The sequence below is a fragment of the Lissotriton helveticus genome, chromosome 7 (assembly GCF_964261635.1).
Source record: "Lissotriton helveticus chromosome 7, aLisHel1.1, whole genome shotgun sequence".
Taxonomy (NCBI): Eukaryota; Metazoa; Chordata; class Amphibia; order Caudata; family Salamandridae; genus Lissotriton; species Lissotriton helveticus.
Window position 1 is genome coordinate 923,130,276 of NC_136068.1, and position 20,748 is coordinate 923,151,023.

Genomic DNA, 20,748 nt, shown 5'->3' on the forward strand with positions numbered 1-20,748 from the left:
AAGTGTAACTCCGTACATGTGTGGTTTTAATTTTGTAAACTGATAAAACATGTCTTTGCCCACAGCGTTTATATAGCCTACCAATTGCGGAGGCCTAAGATATATTGCCTTACAGAATTCTGCACTAGCCAATGTGGTCACTGCTAGGGCACTTGCTTGAGAAAATTCCTTCTTAAATATAGGTACAACTTAATTATATCAAGTTTTTTCCCCCCAGAAACCAGTACATATTTTTCTTAACCCTGCACCCAGAGAGCTAAAAACCATGATTTCACTTTTTGAGGTTTATTTTTATGAAAGGATTGTCTGAATAATGGCCTGGGTAATTAGGATGGCTTTGTAATCCTATCAGTTAAATTTAACTGGATGGCGTCATCCGTGTAAAGTATACCCTTAAATTGCATTGTTCCTACTTTCGGTGAGTCCCTTTTACAGTCTCTACCCTACTCTGCAAGTCCTTAATATAAAAAGAAAAAAAACCACCCATGCTTCAACCCATTGTGGATTTCCACTTTACTCAACAGGCCCTGGTAACCTCCCATCAGGTCCTGTGTACAGGTTGAGGAATGCAATGATCAGTCTGAGCAAATGCGCGGGGATCCCCATTGCAGTCAGTTTCCTCCACCACATCACCCGGTCGAAAGCAGTGGAGAAATCTATAACGGCATCATACAAGGCCATTCCCTTGCCTATTGGATATTTTTCGATCAAGATTTGCAGGGCAGTGATTTCTAAAGTGCCACTAAGCTTATGAAACCCAGCTTGCTCTGCAAGTATGAGGTCATTACCAAAAACCCACTCCTGGAGGTGAAGTATGCTCTTAGCAAACATTTTTCTGGACGCATCCAGTAATGCGATCTGCCTAAAGCTGGCAGGGGAAGTTTTGAGGCCATAATGGAACCACTATGCTTCATCAAGGGGACGGAATAATCCCTATTGCATAGCAGTAGGAGAACACAGGATAAAGAAAATAAGCCCATGCAGAGCGCTCTTGTTTAATTATAGCTATCGGGAGACTGTCCAAGGCCATCTCACCTGAATACCATGCCCCTTTAATGAAGCACTGTATTTTCTTACAGGAAGGGGACCCTAAGCCTTCCCCAATGTAGACTTAATTTCTTCCTTCCACATGATCTGAATAAAGCCAAGTGCTTCTCAAACCAGATAATAGGATTTCCCTGAATGGGACCAGAGCTTGCATTTTTAACAACCCTCCCTAAGCATGTCAAACTTTTATTAGACCAAAAGGTACACCCGTTTCTTTTATTGTACACAATATTATCATCTCTAGGATTCCAGAGCTTAAGCATCTTGATTTCCAAGTTGATGTCCACTGATTAAATAATGTGGTTGCTCAAATTTGTCCTCAGTACCTTAAACTGAGTACATGCTCCAAAGAGTTAAGATACCACCATTTAGTCAATTAGTAACTACCATCGAGAGGGAGGCGTGAAAAGTTAGGGAGGCTGGGAAGTCCTCTGGGAATCTCCATTTTAGGTCTCGTGCCTAGCGTTGCAGTGCACAGCATTGCTCGCGCAGCGAGCGACTTCTTGTAGGGAGTTTGAAAACTAACCTAGGATTTGCACACGCTCATGCTTGTGCTTTTCCTTCTGGGCCTCGCTATTATCCTTTGCGTGCATCTTTTTAACAAGGACAGCACGCAATTGGCCAAAGGCGGGTGCATTGCTCCGCCCATGGCCTATTGGTGTCGGTTACCCGCACCGCCGCCATGTGGATTCAATTATCGTGCCCAGTCACGGGTGAGATAATTAAAAGCACATGGCTCGCTGTAGCTCGCACGCGCACCACTCGCGGGCTTGTTCTCTATTTGGATCCATTTCACAGGGAAGCAACTAAATGAATGAAGGAAAGAGGTTGTGAAAGTCAATGAGAAGGCCATGTGGCATCCTTGTTAAATGTGTTTTCACCCCCAGGCTGGATTCTTTCAGCCCGGGGACATCTTTGCATTCCTCTGTGCTCGGGGTGAAATCTGAGACTGTGAATGGGTCCGGGAACGGGGGCTTGAGGCACGTGCAAGGCTAGACTAGGCTCAGAATCTGCCTGCAGTTATTCCCCGGTGCTATAAAGTTTAACTGGCCCCTCTCTTCCATGTGCCATCGCTTCACAGCATTTATACATCCATGAGTTTTTCATGCAATGGACATCACGCCATGAGGGTGTGGAGCTGGTCTGCTGATTAACAGTTCTATCAATATAACGAAACCTGTGGTATTGAAGGAAGACAGGACACAGAATGCTCCCTTAGAGGAGAGATGGTATTTAAAGGGCTGTGATGTCTTTGCGCGCCATTAACAGTGCTCTATAAAACCGCATGGGCGCTCCTGTAAGGGGGGTTACAAAGAAGCAAGCGTTACCAATGCTCTTTCCTTTTTCGGAAGAGTGCTGGGCTGTAGAATTTAAGCCTGTCACTGGGGAAGCACTGTCCATGCTTTTAAAGAGAACAGTGGGTTCCGAGGGCCAAATTAAAACAAAATTGGAAATCTGCTCCCTCAGACAGGTCTCATATTCTGGGCAGGTTCATGACTTTACGTGCTTTCGCTAAGAATTCCAGCAGGGGGAGATCACGTTTATGACCAGTTTAGATTCATTAGAGTACTCTGCGTATACAGATGTTTTGTAGTTTGGAAAAACTTCATGCAATAATAAGGTCTAAATGTGCGTTAGTAGAAGCACCTAGATTTAATAAAAAAATTCTCCAGAGGGAAATATTTTCGTAGACAAACCCATATATTATATCCCTTTAAAATATGGGGCGGTTTCCTCCCCTTTTACAAGTCACTGAATCCTTCCTTTAAAGCAAGTAAATGTACATGTGGTTTCATTTTGAATGAAATATGTGAATACCCACAGATTTACTAGTTTGTAGGTGTTCATCTACTTCTGAAATGTCTACAATTCTATAGATGTACCAACGATTTTGCCATTCTACATTTCTAAGCGCACGTTACATTTGTAAATTCCACTACTCATGATTAAATAGGGTGAAATATTTACATTCATAAGGTTCTTCTATTGTACACCTAAATATTACTGACTTCGACAACATGCCTGTTGAATTGTATCCAGGATGAGCTGTTGAATCTCTGCCCAGTAACTTATGTGGGACCATGGCAATAGCAATGTTTCAAATAAACTTGTAGGGCTGTCTGCCTGGCGCAGGGTTATTTCGGCACCGACGACTAGTGAACCTCTGCATTTGAGCAGCACAGGTCAGTAGGGGTTAAGGGGGTTATTTAGAACCTCGGAGAAGGTCCACCGGTCCTACATGGGGGCAGAGGCCATGGACTCTGCAACTCTTGTTTAAGCAGCATGTGGTGCGCCTTGCTTCTTGTAGTGGACGTGCGTAAATTAACTGATCTGCCTTAGGAATGGCCAAACCCACCCTCTAACTAAAACAGATGTTCCCTATGTGCTGCAGTATCAAGCTCCATATAAAACACCCAGGGTGAACAACATCAAGAGGTTAAAGCCTCCAGTGCATATCTGCTGCTCTTTAGTACTGCTCATAGCACCACCAGAAAGGCTGCTGGCACATCCAGAACCTGGCATAATTTTTAGGATTTATTCAGTAGCTGTGTTGAGTTTGCCTTGTTTTTTTGTACCATTGTCTGTAATATGCGAAACAAAGTAAGGGAACACAAAGATAATCATTCATTCTCTATGGTTCGGCCCCGTTACTTTTCGCATCAGATTCAACCCTAAACTGTTTAACAAAGGAAGCGTCATTTAATGGAGCTATATCACCAGACCTACAGGTGTTCCCTTTTTAAAAATCGGATAAATCTACTAAATATTTTTAAGCGCAGATGCATTCGCGTTTTCCCCTTGAACAGGTGGATGATCTCCCGACAGGTGGTACGAGACAAGTTATCCTAACACTGGGGTATCTCCGGGCAGCCCAGTTAAAGAAAGCCCCAGGGTCATCCCAAATTCCCACTTGTACTCCAATTTATATCGCCACTATGTTAGTCTGGGTTTCCTGAGATTTTAAATCCATGCCCTTTTCTGCCTTTCCTAAACGAGAACCGGCAGAGGTAAGGTACTACACCCCCATTAGAATCTGGGACCGTGCATCCAACACGTGATCAGAATTAGCAGGTTATTTCTCTAATGTTAAAATTGACTAGGGCATCCTCTTTAAAGAGTAATATGTATCAAAATTAGACCTCCCTGTAGGTTCCATCGTAACTCAGGCTCAAGACAACAACTTGGCTCCAATGCCGTTTGCTCATTCTGAGGCACTCGAGAGCTCCCGATGACTCCACAACATTTATGGGGCTGGTTATAACCAACGGGCCTGTAGGTTCCATCGTAACTCAGGCTCAAGACAACAACTTGGCTCCAATGCCATTTATTTCGGGATTAACTGTAACATCCTCAATGTCCATTTCTTCGACTGCTACTGTTAAAGGACATTGGTCAGTAAGCAGAGTTGGAAGAGTAGGTTCCACTAAGTTCTGTGTGATAAACTTAAGCTGATGCAGAACTGTCAACAGAGAGGACCCTAACTGCCAAGCTCATCTACATTAACTGCCCCTGGAGGTAACCCTCATCCTTATGCCTAAACTCTTTACCCCTCAGTCCCATGGAGAAAATGGACAATACAGTGAGATGGGACTGATCGGCTTGGAGATTCTTCTGCCTGATGGTTTTTAGTAATTTAGGGGTGACTAGATTGGCTGAGTGTAGGTCCAGCTGACCCTGAGGGTGTAACTAAACGACCAGTTTGCAAGCACCTGGAGGGCATTTTCCACCTTTAAAAACTAAATGACTCAACCAACGAATTAATTCAACTCCGGCCGCTCCATCGGACTCTTGGGTCTCGGCTCTCGCTGATTTTTTTCACCACCAAGATCAAACTGTTCACGGCCTTTCTCAGGCTCAGTTTTGGCGGCTTTTCCACCTATTTCGATTCCTTCGTCGCTGGCACTTATGGCTAATCTTAAGTCTGGGTCGCCTCTTGACCCATGTCCGGCCAAATTCCTTGCGAAAATGGCCGATGCTATAAACCTGCTGGCAAACCCGCTCTTGAATCTTTCCTTGAGTCGGGGGTGGTCCCGCAGGCTTGTAAACAGGCGATGGTCATTTCCCTTCTTAAGAAGCCTGGTCTTGACCCGGAGGCCTTGGCCAATTACAGGCCAATCTCTCTCTTCCCGGCGCTGGCGAAGATCCTGGAGAAGCATGTTCATATTGTGCTTTCCAATTTCCTGGAATCTCACAATCTCCTGCACCCCACCCAATCTGGCTTCCGCCCCAATTTAAGCACCGAGACGGCGCTTCTGGAGGTGTCTGAGGCCATTAAAGAGGTGCGGGATTCGGGAGGCAAAGCCATGCTCGTCATGCTGGACTTGTCTGCGGCCTTTGATACCGTCCCCCATGAGGGTCTCCTCATCAGACTCCATGAGATCGGTCTGAGGGGGACGGTGCTTAGCTGATTTAGATCATTTCTGGCTGGCCGCCGACAAACTGTCTGGGCCCCACCCAGCTCTGCCGTGATGCCGCCTTTGGGGGACGGAGTTCCGCATGGCTCTGTGTTGAGCCTGACGCTTTTCAACATCTTTATGACCCCTCTTGCGGCACTGGCGGAGTCTTATGGGGCCCAGTTCGTATCCTATGCGGACGATACTCAGCTCCTCTTTACGTGCAGGAAAGGAGAAGAGTTTGATGGAGAGAGTATCCGTGAGTGCCTTGGGGCTGTCTTCAAATGGTTCCAGCTAAACAGCCTCAAATGCAACTCAGATAAATCTGAGGTACTCTTCTTCGGCTGCCCTCACGATCCAGACTGGCAGGAATGGTGGCCGGTCAGCATGTTCCCTCCAGCACACTCATCCCAGTTAGCTAAGAATCTGGGAATTAAGATGGATAATGGCCTGGCGTTAAGATCTCAGGTTCTTGGTCTCACGGGAACTTGTTTTGGCCTGCTTAGGATGCTGCGTAAGTTTCTTCCTTTGTTATCAGTAGATCATAGGAAGTTGACGGTGCAGGCCCTAATTGGCTCAAGATTGGACTATTCCAACGTCCTGTATCTTGGCCTGCCGGGCTACCTTTTGCAATGGCTCCAGGTGGTCCAGAACTCTGCCGCGCGGGCCATTTTTGGCCTATATAGACATGCCAGAGTTTCGGGACTCCTGCAGTCGCTCCATTGGCTGCCTGTCCGGAAACGGTAAATGTTCAAGGCCTTGACCTTAGCCCATAAGGCTCTCCATGCTGTGGGGGCAAAATATCTCCAGAAGAGGTTTGCCTTTTACCACCCGACCCGATCCTTGAGGTCTGAATCCCTGTTCCTTGCGGTGGTCCCTCGAGTAAAAAGGGCCCGCATCGGAGGCCGCTCTTTTGGGCTGTTGGCACCACAGATGTGGAACACGCTGCCTTTGGCACTTCGCAGCACCTCTAATTTGTTGATTTTTAGGAAGGGCCTTAAAACCTGGCTTTTTGCCCAGTAGTCTGTTTCTGTTCCCTGTTTCACTTTGTTCCAATGTGTTGTGTTACTCTGTGATTGGTTTCAATAAAAGCGCCGGGACACTCTATGGAGTAGCCGTGCGCTATAAAAGACAAAAAATAACATAACATAACCATGAGTGACCACATTACCACTCGTCCACCGGCATCACTGATGCCGCTGGTGCTCTTTGCCCTTTGCCGCTTTCCTTCCCAATCTGCCAATTCCACCTCCTCAAAATAAAGTGGAGGCTCGCAAGGAATGAGGTGGCAAACTTACAATGAAAATACATTTAAGTTGGGAGCAACCCCCTCCAAAGAGGTACTAGCCGCATCAACCTAAATAAAGCTTGGCCACTTCCGCACCACCGAGGAGATGGCATTGCGGCATAGGCCTCCACAGTGCACATGATACTCCTTGTATCTGTCTGAATGTATTGATGATCAACCACCCTTGTAGCTGCTGATTTCTTGCTAAATACTTGCTGACACTTGCTTGATGTTGCTGCCGCTTCCTTCTTTCTAAGTCAAACCTTTGTGTGCTATAGTAATTAATTCTACTACTGCGACACGCTCAATAACCCGATGACTGTAATACCTTAAATGATGACAAAGCAGAAGATGGCAAAGTGAACAACAGATAAGGGGCGATAATGTGTATTCCCAGGCCCAGAAGTCTTTACTTTTGGCCTTGAACTTTATTCAGCCCAATTATATAATATACTTCAACACACAACTTCCGATATATCGTGAGATGAATGGCAGCTAAAAACAAAGCCCGCTCAAGAGACCAAAAACAATAATCAGTAGAAAAAACAAGGTCTCTCTCTTGTAGAGGAGAGAGAAAAGGGTGTAAGAATAGGTACTGTTAGGGGAATGCGGTGATAAAACAAAATAGCAGAGGTGCAAGAGTCAACAAAAAAAGCGATGGCGGGGGGGGGGGGGCTACCGAACCGGCCCAACGAAGTCAGTCTACGCAACCGTCGAGGAAAGGAGTTGCAGCTCTAACTTCACCACTACTACCTGCTGCATAACACCCTTCACTTGCCTCAAACAGAGGAGCGTACATATGCCCCTCGTAATTCCTCCGCACCTGACCGGCTACGAATTCGGAGCACGGGCCACACACATCAGCGCAGCTTGCGTGTTCTCACTCTCTCCAAGTCTCCAGCGCGGTACAACTGTAAGCGTTCCCACAAGGCAGTAATTAGTCCTAAAATTGCAAATTGCTTAATAAACCATTTCAGTTGGCAAAGCAAAATACTATTTCTCCTAACTGGGTATAAAACATATTCTCACAGTGCAGGTCTTGTGTACCTGTATAAGAGGGCTTTATACCAACCCCCTTGCCTACTATAGAAAGCTGAGGTTCCATGTACAAAAATCCCATCTGTAGGCTTTAATCCAGAGTGGTAACCTTCCACCTGGACATACCTTATGTCTTAACATATACTATTCACAATCCGTATAGGCCTATTGCCTTTATAGTAATGTTTGATCATAAACTCGGCTGTATATAACCGTTATTATTATTGGTTTGTCACCATAACCATCCCAAGCCACTGAACAGAGTATACGTTTTCCACGTGGCAACAATTCATAGTCCTAAAAAGTACAGATGCATACAAAATTACATTTGGCAGAGCAAAATACTATTTCTCATATGAGAGCCTAACAAGAATATTGTAGTGCAAATCTTCTATCCTCACTGTTTGGCTGGATCACGAACACCAAAACTTCACCTACTGCAGTAACCTGTGAAATATCTACCGGCTTCAGAACAGTGTACTAACCGGCCATCCTTAAAAGCCTATATTTTTTTAACACGTGCTTCACTTAATGAGTTTCCATCTCCCATTTGTGCTGCTAATGCCACAACTATCATGTGCCCTAGATAAGTGTAGATGGGTAAATTAACAAAATGAACACAGCTGTTTAGATTGCAAGCATTTTTTGTTTTTTGCAGAAGCTCACAACTTCTGCCAATCCAAAAAGGGTGCACCTTGGCTCCCAATGTGTGGGTGAAGTCAAAGCCCTTCTAGTTTTGAGTATTACATAATTGTCTGGCGACGACTGCTCTGTTAAACTAGACCATAAAAACTGATGGTGCAGTGTTGATGAAACTCAACATGCTTTTTTGGCCGAAGTGGCCTTTACGTAATGCCTCAAGAACATAATTAGCTCATACATTTAGCAGATACATTAACATTCTGATGGACTCCTTTTTACTGCAGATTCCTTACTGTTAAAATAACTCCAGGCTCCAGACTAGATCCATAGTAATTTCTTTACAGTTCTCTAGTATGGTTTTAGGTGTTATCGTGCCACCTTGCAGTCACTTTGTTCGTCCGTGGAAGTAATGGAACCGAGCTGAATGTGTGCACCATTCCCAGTGTGGACTACTGTTTCTTTCTGGATCATTTGACATGATCGGAGGCACTGCTCCCATATTAGTTTGTCTTCCAAGAACTTGTACATTCCCCAACTCCTTGTCCTAGGAAAAAAGCCCCCACCAAGAATGACAGTATTCAAGCTGTGCTGAGACTTGAAACCGCAGATGTAACTTACCCACACTAGGTGTGTTTATGGGGTTTGGGCTCCTGTCAAGACTCCCAAGTTGTGACATTTGTGCACTAAGTACGCAAAGCCGAGTGAGAGGTGAAGCCCCAAATTGAGCATAAAAAGGTCCCGTTCGAAACACATATCCAACTTCCTGCCACATGGCTAATCCAATAGTTAGGAAAGCCAAGTGGAACTTGACCCCTTCCTGCCACTCTGTTTCAGAGTCGAACAAGAAGGCTCAAAGGCATCTATATAAAGTTGACACCTTCAGTGTCAACAGAATCTGTCCTGGTTCTGCAATTGGGCCAGCGCTCTCTGAATATTCCAGGCTGTCATAGACCCTGCAGTGGATAACTGCTTTCAGAGAGGCCATGTTTCAAATATTTGGTGCGATTCCAGCTCTTTGGCACAGCTGCACGCCCCATGGGTTTCGAATTGGATGTCTGCAAATGGGTCTGCCCCCGACACCAAATTCCCTCTTTAGGGCTCCCTACCAGACCCACTTCAACACCAGTTCAGGGTTTTATACCAGTGCCTAGGTCCATACTGGATCTTACAGTGCTGACAAACACCATCAGCCCAAGATCGAGCCCGACACTGATTTTCAGGACTCCTGCATTAGTGTGATTGCCAATAAACATTAACCTGTCGGGTTACTTTCTCGATTCCCACTTGAACTTCACGGTCTACAAGGGGGGAAAGGGGAGAGTGGAGGTTCACCATGGTGATGTGGAAATCTGGTGCCTCTCCTCTCCAGCGGAGAGCTAGCTCCACATTTTCCTTTGAGCTTCAGTCATTTCTTCTGTCCCTGGGCACCTTCCTGCCATCCATCAAGGGGAGGCAGGTGAAAGTCCTTATGGACAACATGACTGCCATGCAGTAGTGCAAAATGTAGGGCGGAGTGGGTTCCTGGGTTCTGTCTCGGGAGACTGCTGGTTCAGGAGCACATCTTTCTGGTAGCCAACCACCTACCTGTCCTTTCAGACCAAAGCAAACAAACTCGGCATATGTCTGGTGGATCACAAGTGGTGTCTTCATTATGAGGTGGTACACTGTGTCTTTGACCATAGGGGGCTGCCTTGGCTAGATCTACTCTCCTCTATAAAACGTTCAGTGTTAATAATTTTGTGCAGTGGCGTTCCCTTCAAGAAATTTGCTAGGATACTCCTTCCGGCTGGAATGGAAAGCCAGACTTCTATGCCTTTCAACTGCTACTTCTCCTGCGGTTTTCTTGAGTTCGAATGGGTCCGTCCTGCAAATTGCCCTGAACTGAGCCAGGAGTTGCCCTTTGATCTGTCTACCACTTGGATAGGATCTCCTCTCTCAACAACAGGACAGGGTGGTCCACCAGAGACTTCACAAGCATCACTTGAGTGAAACTGAGCGACTACAGTTAACATGCTTTCAAACTGCTGACCATGGTGGTGGCTGTCCTTGCAGACTGGAACCCTTACATAGTTTGTATGCACTAAGCGAAATTGGTTCCCTGGCATTGTCTGAAAAGCTGACCATCTGCCATTTTAAATGTACTTATTTTGATGTTTAATTGGTCCAGCAATGACCTGTGGTGGAAACAGTAAAGGGTAATTGGTCCTTTCTGTGTTTACTTGATCATCCATCTTTAAGTCCTCAGTTGTGATGTATGAAAGGTTGTACTTCCATAATGTCCACACCTGCTTTCCTGAAAAAACTAATTTATGCCTCAATGCGCTTACATTTGGTAACATTTCTCATGCGTATGCCCTTTGAGCCCATGTACAGAGTTAATGAATATAACTTAACACTAAAAACAGTCTGTCTCGGGGATTCAAGCAGTATGCCAGCGATTGAACCGCAAGTGCTTTACGCTCAAGAAACTTGTGTGCAACCACTCTACACCACCACCTTTGTAGACAAATTGGTGCTATGAACCGTGACCACCGAAGTCATGACTGTTTCACATTAGCCAGTCAGTCACTCTGTCTACGTTCTTTGCTCTGCCTCACTCCTCGAAAGTGGAACCACTCCCATCAGCTTGACTTTTGGGCTTTAAACCTTTACACAATCGCACAAGATTCTCTGATGTATGATCAGTATATTTATGGGTTCTCTGTAATAGAGAAAGGAAAGCAGTAAAATATAGACCCCAGTCATAGTGGATTGTTCTATGTATTTGCGATGTACCCTAACCAAGAAGCACCTTCTCCTGCGGGAAACTTGGAGAGAGGAGTTGGCCTAACGGCTAGGGCGCTGGACCTCGGACCTGGGGATCTGGGTTCGAGTCTCGGTAAAGACGCCAAATCCTCCTGTGATTCTGGGCAAATCACTTAATCTCCCCGTGCCTAAAAAAAAACCAACGTAACTGGTGCTATGTAAAGCGCTCTGATACCTGATTCGATTCGGGTCTAGTTCACGCTATATAAAACTCTGCACAAAAAAAATCTGCAGTTTACTTACTGCCATCCCTCCCCATTCTGCGTAGTAGCTTGTTTAACATCTGAGCAATCCCTAGTTAGAAACCAACTCGCGGTCACCAATAATTTCAGCTCCATGTCTGAGGGCACAGAAAGGAGAATAACGAATAAAATGGACGTCTGGTCAGAATGCAGAAGTGGTGCTTGTTTGGTTCTACTCTTGTCACCTAAATTGAGGCACACAACGCCACCTACCGGCATGTGGGGGATACTGCTAATAATAATTTCTGGATCTAGTCTGGTTTCCTGTGATATTCTAAAGGCACGAGTATCCACCAGGAAGGGCCTTGCAGAAGGTAAGTAACTTGTTCTGGTCTTGCGTTGTGGTAACAATGTCACAATTATTTGGGAAAGACTTGCTATATAGCTGCTTCCATAAACAAACTCCATGATGTTTTTCCCCCCGCAGATAACTTAAGGTTGTATGGACAGAAGCTTAGCGTGGACTGGCTTAAACCGGACTTGAAGCAAAAACTACGAATTGTTTCAGAGAAAACAACTCCTGGTGAGCCAAATTGGACAATTTCATCTGTTCCCGCCCAGCAGTCTGAGAAAAAGAAACTGGACCAGCTGAAATTCCGTGGCAGTAAAGTGGATTTACTATGCATGCTTTGCAGAAAGATGCAGCTGGGCTCTCCAGTATTCTTGACCAACCTCTTGGCTGTTAGCCCAGAGGGACTGATGCGCTTCTGGTATCAGACTGTCATTCCAGGCTATCCAATTCCATTCAGTGGGTACACCTGGGTCATGCCTGACAAAACGAGTTTGCAAAACGAGCATGATCAGGCAAAGGAGGTTGTTGCTCTACAAGTCCTAAAATCACTTGGTGAGTACAAAAATTAAGCCTCATTTGATAGGAGGGTGAATGTTACAGCAAAATGTGTAAGAGGGTGCATAGGAGAAGCTGCCATGTTTAATGTATGCCTGCAAGTAAGGTGAGATTCCCCCATCAAGGAATTTTCATTAAGGGAATGGACTTGACTACCCTGTGAAAGGAAAGCTGGTGCAGTAGTTTTCCTGTTTTGCAAATTATCCCAAGTGTATGCTATAGACCGGCGGTCCTGTCCTGTTGGATTCAGAGAAGGCATTTGACTCCTTAAAATGGCCCTTCACAATGGCCGTGATGAGGAAGCTAGGCATCCCCAAAGGTTTCATAGACCTCGCAGCGCTACTTTACGCCTTTCCCACAGCGAGACTGTCTGAACGGCACACTATCGCCTCATTTACTCTCTCCCGGGGCACCAGGCAGGGTTGCCTGTTATCTCCTCTTTATATTGGCACTAGACCCTCTGGTCTGCCACTTTCAAGATAAACATCTTCATAGAGGTATACAGTTTAATACAGGCCTCACCGAGCTCTATGCGGATGACATTGTGCTATAAATCCGCTGTCCGGAGGCCAATCTCGACCCCTTGAGCCTTCGTCTTAGTGGTTACTCTGGATTGAGCATAAACTGGAACAAGTCTGTGCTATTCCCTTTAACAGCGGGCACCATTGCATGGGAATGAGTTTCCACTGAAATGGGGTCATGATATTTGGGCATTCAGATTCATAGAGAGGTGGACAAATGGTATGGCTGAATTATGACTCCGCCATACACAACCTTAAAGCTGCAGATAAGGTGCTGGCTACGGCTCCCGCTTTCTATATCTGGCAGAATTGCACTTATAAAAATGTTAGTTTTTCCAAAATTTCAATACATGTTCCACAATATCCCCATTCTGCTCTCAGATAGTTTAAGACCCTCAGGTCACACCTTGACAGTCTGGCATGGTGGGGCCAATATTCCTAGGATAAGATGAGTAAACCCTGACCTTGCCGTACGAAAGAGGGGGACCGGGGCCTCCTGACTTTAGAATATACTATCTAGTGGCACAGGCCAGCTTTGCGTATTCATGGCATCACCCAGACACACGCCTGTAGGCCTGAATCTGACTTGGCGCTCCCAACTCTGCTCCACGCCATCTTGCCGCAGGGCTTCCCTTGTGATCCCAAGGACATTCAGATGGTCTCCACCACGAGCTGGGTGTGGCATAAACTTTTACGAGTCACCAGAAACTATCCCTGTACTCTTCTGAAATCCCCATAGCGCACAACCCATGGCTCCCAATCACAGAGAAATTAGTTCTGCGGGTGCTCAAATCCCACTCCAAGATGAAGTTCGGTGACCCCATAATTTTCGGAAATGCAACAGGCCTTCTGCCGATTTTCCTCATTTGACATGGATTGCAAAATTCTGGGTTGCCATTTTTGACATTCTTTCACAAATGACACAACTGGAATTAGACCCCACCCCGGAGGTTGCACTTCTGGAGTACTTCTTCCAACATGCCCACAAAAATTACGCAGGGTTTATTGCGCTGGCGCTGCTTTTGGCTAAACGAGAGATCGCTCTTAAATGGGGCAGCAAGCGGCTTCCCACTACAAATGCATGGCTATCCAGCCTCACTTTTTGTAATGTTGAACTGCGAACTATATGTTGCACTACTTCCATCCAAATCCCGACCAAAGGACATCTGGGGTCTGCTCAAGAGCTACTTGGAGCCCCAAGCTCTACTCCTGATAACATAGTTCCGACTGGTGTGGGTTGAAAAGCAGAATGACACCATATTGTGTATAGACTCAAGGAAATAATTGTGTATGTAGTCTCACCTGATTTCTGAGGATGTATCAAAGGCAAAGTCTATCATGTAATGGTCATGCATTGTAATTTGTCATACAGTCCTATCTCTTGTGTACAGCATTGCATGATGCTGTAGTACCTATGGAACTGTGGACGAACTGTGAAGGAACAACTGTACAAATAACACTGATATGTAAATGTCGGAAAATGGTAAATAAAGTTATTATTAAAAAGTGTTATAGACCATAACGTTATGGCCTTGACCCTTAGTTTCTTGTAGTTGGATTAAAACATGAATTGTGCTGGGTAACCTATACTGTGCATATTCTTGTATTTGCTCTGGGAAAGTTAATCGTAGACTTCTGGCCCAGTTAATGGCTATCCCTAAAGCCCTATGTGAGTAAAGAAACCAATAGCAAGCTTCTATATAACCACAAACTAATATTCTAGGTTTTATAAAAATGTAACCCCATTATTTTCCACATACTGACGACAAACATTTGTTATTAAAAATAGTTCTTTTTATTTTGTTTTTAAATCTGTTTTTTTGTTAGTTTAATTTTTGCAAAATATATATTAACATATAATAAACAAAATCAATAAATTCTATACAGGGATGAAATGAAGAAATTATTTTCTCAAAATGATACAATCAATAATCATTTCCAAATACTTGACAAATTTGATGGGGGCAAGAGGTAGATAAAAACTATGCGCGTTTCCGCACTACTGTCTTCATCAGGGAATAGTCTATTGCAAAAAACTGCATAAGACAACATAATGGTTACATACTTATATATATATATATATATATATATATATATATATATATAGTATCTAGAATATTCATTAACTGATGACTAACCAAACAGTATTATAGGATAGAATTATATTGACAGCAAACAGTAACCTGTCCTGATGATAACATTTTATTGTCCTAGTAATGAAATTAATTATTCTTGTATATATTCTTTTTATACTGATAAGCTGAAGAACTTAGTCATATTCTTTGTATACTGATAAGCTGAAGAACTTCTAGTCAAAGTTTACCTATTTACAACAAATTACATTGACAAAAATAATACGTGAAAGTAATACAAATATTACACAACCAGAAAAGTAAAAATGGAAACTGAAAATGATGAAAATAGAGATAAGGAAAGAACTAAGACAAAGTAGTAAAGACTGAGAATAAAGGCCCATATTGTCAAAATTGGAAATTGGGGACCGATGCATATTTTTATAGGAATGTTTTCTTTACATATTTTACATTCCTTACTTTAGAAAATAGTCTAAAATATTTACAGCCTAGCACGAGGACAACCTAATCACGTGAAAGAATTTGGTTGTAAACCAAAATCTAGTGAATCTAACTAAAGGTCTAGAAGGTTCATCATACTAAAGATGCTGAAAAGTAATGGAATAAAGTTTGAAGCAATGCTGCTGTATTGATAGGACTCTCCCTATTTAAAAGGTAACGACAACTAACCATGCGTTTCTATGTCTAAATTTCAGTATTGATAACAACTTGCTGTTTATGTAAATAACCTTACTTTAAGATAGTTGAAGGTTACACACTTAAAATTCCTTTTCTACGGTCCGTAAGTTCCAAGGTTGGCAGTATCTCAGATTTTTATATGAATTATCGTAATACTGTATGATCTAGATAGGTTTAACAACTTATTTTTGTAAGTTAAGGGAGACTATTCAATTTCCTCCAAGATTCTGACATGTAATTAAATATCCCAAAACACCTTGGTACAGCCTATTATATGAACTACACTTATTTTTTGGAAAGATCGAAGACGTAAGATTGCAGCTAGCAGTGGCCCGAGTGGGTACCAAATTCTAAAGGTGAAAAAATGCATAGCGTCAATATACAGTTAATAACTCTAGACTAGTTAGCAGCATAGCGGTGTAATACTGGAACATCAATGATGTCTCATATGCTTACTTAATAAAGAATCTCTCCCTGCTGCCGATATCTTAATGCACAGTCATGAACATGGAACTGGATCCATGGTCCTAATTGGACACCTGGGTACTGTGGAGCTATATACAAAACAAACCAGGGTGAATTTAAATATATGTGGCACTATCGGCAGACTAAGGCTCTAATGTCCCTAACATTTTGGATTACCTTTGGGTCTCTGTTTTATTCCTGAATGAACCGCCAGGGTTCCAGCAAAACGCTCTTCTCCATTTGATCGACATGATGTGAAGAATAAGACCGGCCTCTATTTAAACAGCTAGAGTTTTACGCATTTTTTTTTTGCCGAATAGGACGAAAGTCATAGATATCAACGATGTACTACTTTAATGTATTTAGGCCGCCATCTTAAAGGCAATAAATTATGTCCATAAAGAGATGCATTATTAGGACATATATTCGTAATGATACTAAACCAATATCTTTATTGGACAAATTTCGAAGGTACGATCGCTCTTATCTTCAGTTGTTAGAAAGCATCTCTATGCAGGCAACTAAATGAGAGAGGGAGAAGGGACTAGACCACAAACTACTAAAATGAAAGCAGTCGGCCATTATAAACTGATTAATATAGTACTACATCCATGCGATAGTGTATACATTGCACATAAACAATATTTAAGTATTAGGTAAATTAACATGTATCTTCAGTATTTTTATAATGCATCTAATTAAAAATTAAAAATATTTGATGAAAGGATAGAACTTTAAGACAGACTGTTGTCTACCAAAAACCAGTGGGCAATACTCTAAGCACATGAGGCCTCTAGATAAAATGGAAAGATGGAGCTAAGAGACACACTGTCATATCCCATTGACTGATGAAGTCCAAAACCACGGAAGAATGCGAAGGCTCATCTTAAAACAGAAAACAGACTCTGTTATACCGGAATAATTAACAGATTACTAAATAATGGGCTTGTTCCCAGGGAATTTCTTGGTTTCTATTTTTGCGGTATGCAAAAATAGGTTTCTGCAATTTCAATGGAAAAAAAGGTACTGACAGTGGAGCCTCTTATCTAGCTGCACCTAACCCGATTTTTCTACTCTGATTTACCCACGGTCAGGTGTGAGCTGTGTGCACACTGTACGGTACCCACCGCCACAGTACTAGTTCCCAGCGGGACCATAATCATTTTTGAGCAAATCGAAGGTGCACCACCCAGAAATTCTATCAACAAAAGCAAATCAATTGTCCATGACCAACAAATAAAGAAATCTTCGATGTTTCTTTTTTATTTTCTATTTTTATTCCAGGAAAAACACAGTTCAACACAATGGACAGCCGGCACGTTTTGTCCATTTACAGGACTTCTTCAGGGCTGTTAAGTGCAAATGAATAAAAATACAGATATAAGGACCGACCTCTCTATTTAAACAGCTAGAGTTTTGCGTGTTTTTTTGCCCAATTTGGACGAAAAGGTCCTAGATATCAACAATGGACTACTTAAATGTATTTCGGCCGCCATCTTAAAGAAAGCAATAAATTGTGTCTATATAGATATACATTAGGACAATATTCATAATGATACTAAACCAATATTTTTATCGGACAGATTTCGAAGGTATGATCGCTCTTATCTTCAGTCGTGTTAGAAAGCCTCTCTATGCAGGCAACTAAGTGAGAGAGGGAGAAGGGACTAGACCACAAACTACTAAAATGAAAGCCGTCCGCCATTCCAAACTGATTAATATAGTACTACATCCATGCGATAGTGTATACATTGCACATATATAATAATATTTAAGTATTAGGTAAATTAACATGCATCTTCAGTATTTTTATAATGCATCTAATTCAAAATTAGAAATATTCGATAAAATAAAAGTATCGAATTGGAAGACAGACTGTGGTCTTCCAAAAACCAGTCAGCCATACTCTTAGCACATGAGGTCTCTAGATAAAATGGCAAGATAAAGCTAAGAGACAGACTATCCTATCCCATTGACTGATGAAGTCCAAAACCACAGAAGATTGTGTAGGTTCATCTTAAAACAGAAAACAGACTGTCAGTTGTACCGCAATAATTAACAGATTACTAAATAATGGCTTGTTCCCAGGGAATTTCCTGGATCAACCCATTATTTACTGTATCCAACAGGAAAATCCAAAATACTTCAAATTTTTTTCTAATGGTTTCTGAACATAGAGCTTCATTACATGGAATGTTTTCTATGATATACCAACGTATATCGGGGGTGTGATTGTTTTCTATGTAATGAAATACCATTGGCGAAGCAAATTTCTTCGTTCTGCTGACTGATCTGTGCTCAGTCAATCTGACATTAAGGGTTTGTAACGTTTCCCCTACATATCCTTTGTTACAAGGACAGATCAGCAAATATATAATATTTTTTGTCTTACAATTGGTCGTACGCTTAGATGCAATTGTTTGACCATTGAAATTCAGTTTGTTGTTTCAATTACAAAAGGACAAACTTAGCAATTACCACATTTATAGTTGCCTTGAATCAGTAGCATGCCCTCAATACTTCTCTGTATTGGCTCTTTTTTCGTTTGCATGCAAGATCTAACAATTAGATCTTTCAAGTTTCTATTTTTACGGGATGCAAAGAGGTTTCTGCAATTTATCTGTTTGTGCTCCATTCATGTTGAGTAAATGCCAATTAAAGCATATTATTTGCAACCTTGCAAGGTTTTACGACAGGCAGCACTTATTGAAAGTTGTAAACCAAAAGCAAGATACTAAATTAGTCTGTCACCTGCCATTCTTTGAACGAAGAAAAATCGCCAAATAATATGCTCTAATTGGCATTTACTAAACATGAATAGAGCACAAACCGATACATTGCAGCAACGTACAGCCGACTCGTTTAGTCCATTTACAGGACTTCTTCAGGGCTTGTAAGTGCAAACGAATAAAAATACAAATTTAAGGACAAACTTTCAACAAACATATGATGCTTCTTAAAGGAGGACATAAAATGTTTTAGGTTGCCCTAAAAGCATAACCAAGAAAGACTAACAATTTTTAAGACATTACAACAAGCTTTTACAATGCAATGGTCTCGGCATTATTAAAGGTAGAGCTATTGGCATTGCTCATGACTTTTTTCTTTTTTTTTTTTTAATCATAAATGGCATTGTCATTTACATTGCCAATAGCCATTGCCACCCGGGCGTGGTGCACTGAGCAAGCGCTGCGGGGGTAGTGTAATGAGCATGCGCAAACAACCGCGACAGAGGTTTTTGACAACAGATTTGCGCAAACGTATGTCACAGTATTTCTATAAAGGTTATATTTCGAGCTGTCCTCACCTAGGTGACATACCTTTGTGTCTTCCTCCCGTTAACAAAGTGCAAGCAATAAAATATCTTACAAATAATGTTTATACAAAATATCCCAACATGTACCACAGCGACAGGAACAAAAAAATGGCTGCCGCAAAGGTCTGAAGTTTTCGGAATCGGGGCGTGTTTTTTGCTGAGTGACGGATGACGTCACGGGTAGAAAGAATGAAAAAAGCACGCCCCCAAATCCGAAAAAGACTGGGCTTGAACCAAGTGACGCCCCTCTCCTCCAATGGCTGGCCAGCATTTACTAGGCCAGCCAATGGAGAAGAGGGGTGGGGTTCCAAGCCCCCTCTAAGAATCATTAAATCTTCGGGCTCCGCCCAATTCTACGCAGTGCGACGGTCCCTCGACCTAAAAAGGCTGCTACGGATACAACGGCCAACATGGAGTATGAGGTGTTGGTGGAATTAGATAGAGAAACAAACAGCAGCGTCATCCCTTGTGAAAGCACCAAAAATCTGCTATCAACCTAAAATCTACTCTAAATTTTCTTTTGTAAAAGATGCGGGCGCAGTGCTAAATTTCGCCAACAATACACAAAGGGGACTCCCCTCCCCACTGCACCCAGAACACTTCAAAAGGAATAGGGAGAACAGACACAATACGAACAACCAAGCTCACACAGGGAAACCTCAGTGGAAGACCGCATTGTTTGGGGTTAAAAATTGAATGAAGCGAAGAAGGAATATTCAGCCAAGATGAAGATCAATATTGGAAGCCCGTCAAAGATGACCAGGATTGCAAAAAAGAGTCTCCTGTTAAGTGTATTGAAAAGGGAATAAGGAAGCCAGGCAAACCTCAGGAAACTCACTTATTACCCGTTTCCTGGAGACTCTGATCTCGCCAATATGTAACAAGATGTAGAGGCGACAAGTCTCCATTTAAAAATAGCTACAATATCAAGGCATTATAGTGCTACGCATTTCTATAATAAACACATCTTTTCTGGTTTAAGATACCTGGGAGACCTTATAAAACAGTATTAGACGTTTATAAATTTAAACATGCATACACATGCATGCACACAACACCGGATTAAGAATTATCCTAATAGAAAATGTACAATTAAAATAATCCTGGACATTTCCAATGGAGTTTTCAGTTAAAACATTGTGCTGTGCCCAAAAAACACAGTATCTAACTGCATTTTCTTTAAAAAAAGTTCTTATTTGACTCCCAAAATGCACATCACCAACCCTTTCTTACCGATTTACTGGATTGGAGAAGGAGTTGCGCGTGATACACTGATGCTGAGCAGAGTAAGGAGGAGCTCCTCCGTGACAGTCGGCAGCTAACGATGAGCGCTCAGCGGGAGACAGGACCGGGAGACGGACCACAAAACAGC

General features: G+C 42.7%; 1 protein-coding gene across 1 annotated transcript in view; it reads left to right on the top strand.

Moving 5' to 3' along the window:
• The window catches only part of DND1 (DND microRNA-mediated repression inhibitor 1), a 235,313-nt gene that overhangs the window by 20,587 nt on the left and 193,978 nt on the right, over nucleotides 1-20,748 (top strand). Inside the window, exon 4 of the mRNA XM_078653446.1 lies at nucleotides 11,884-12,300. Within this exon, the coding sequence (XP_078509572.1) occupies nucleotides 11,884-12,300 (417 nt within the window). The remainder of the gene's footprint in view (nucleotides 1-11,883; nucleotides 12,301-20,748) is intronic.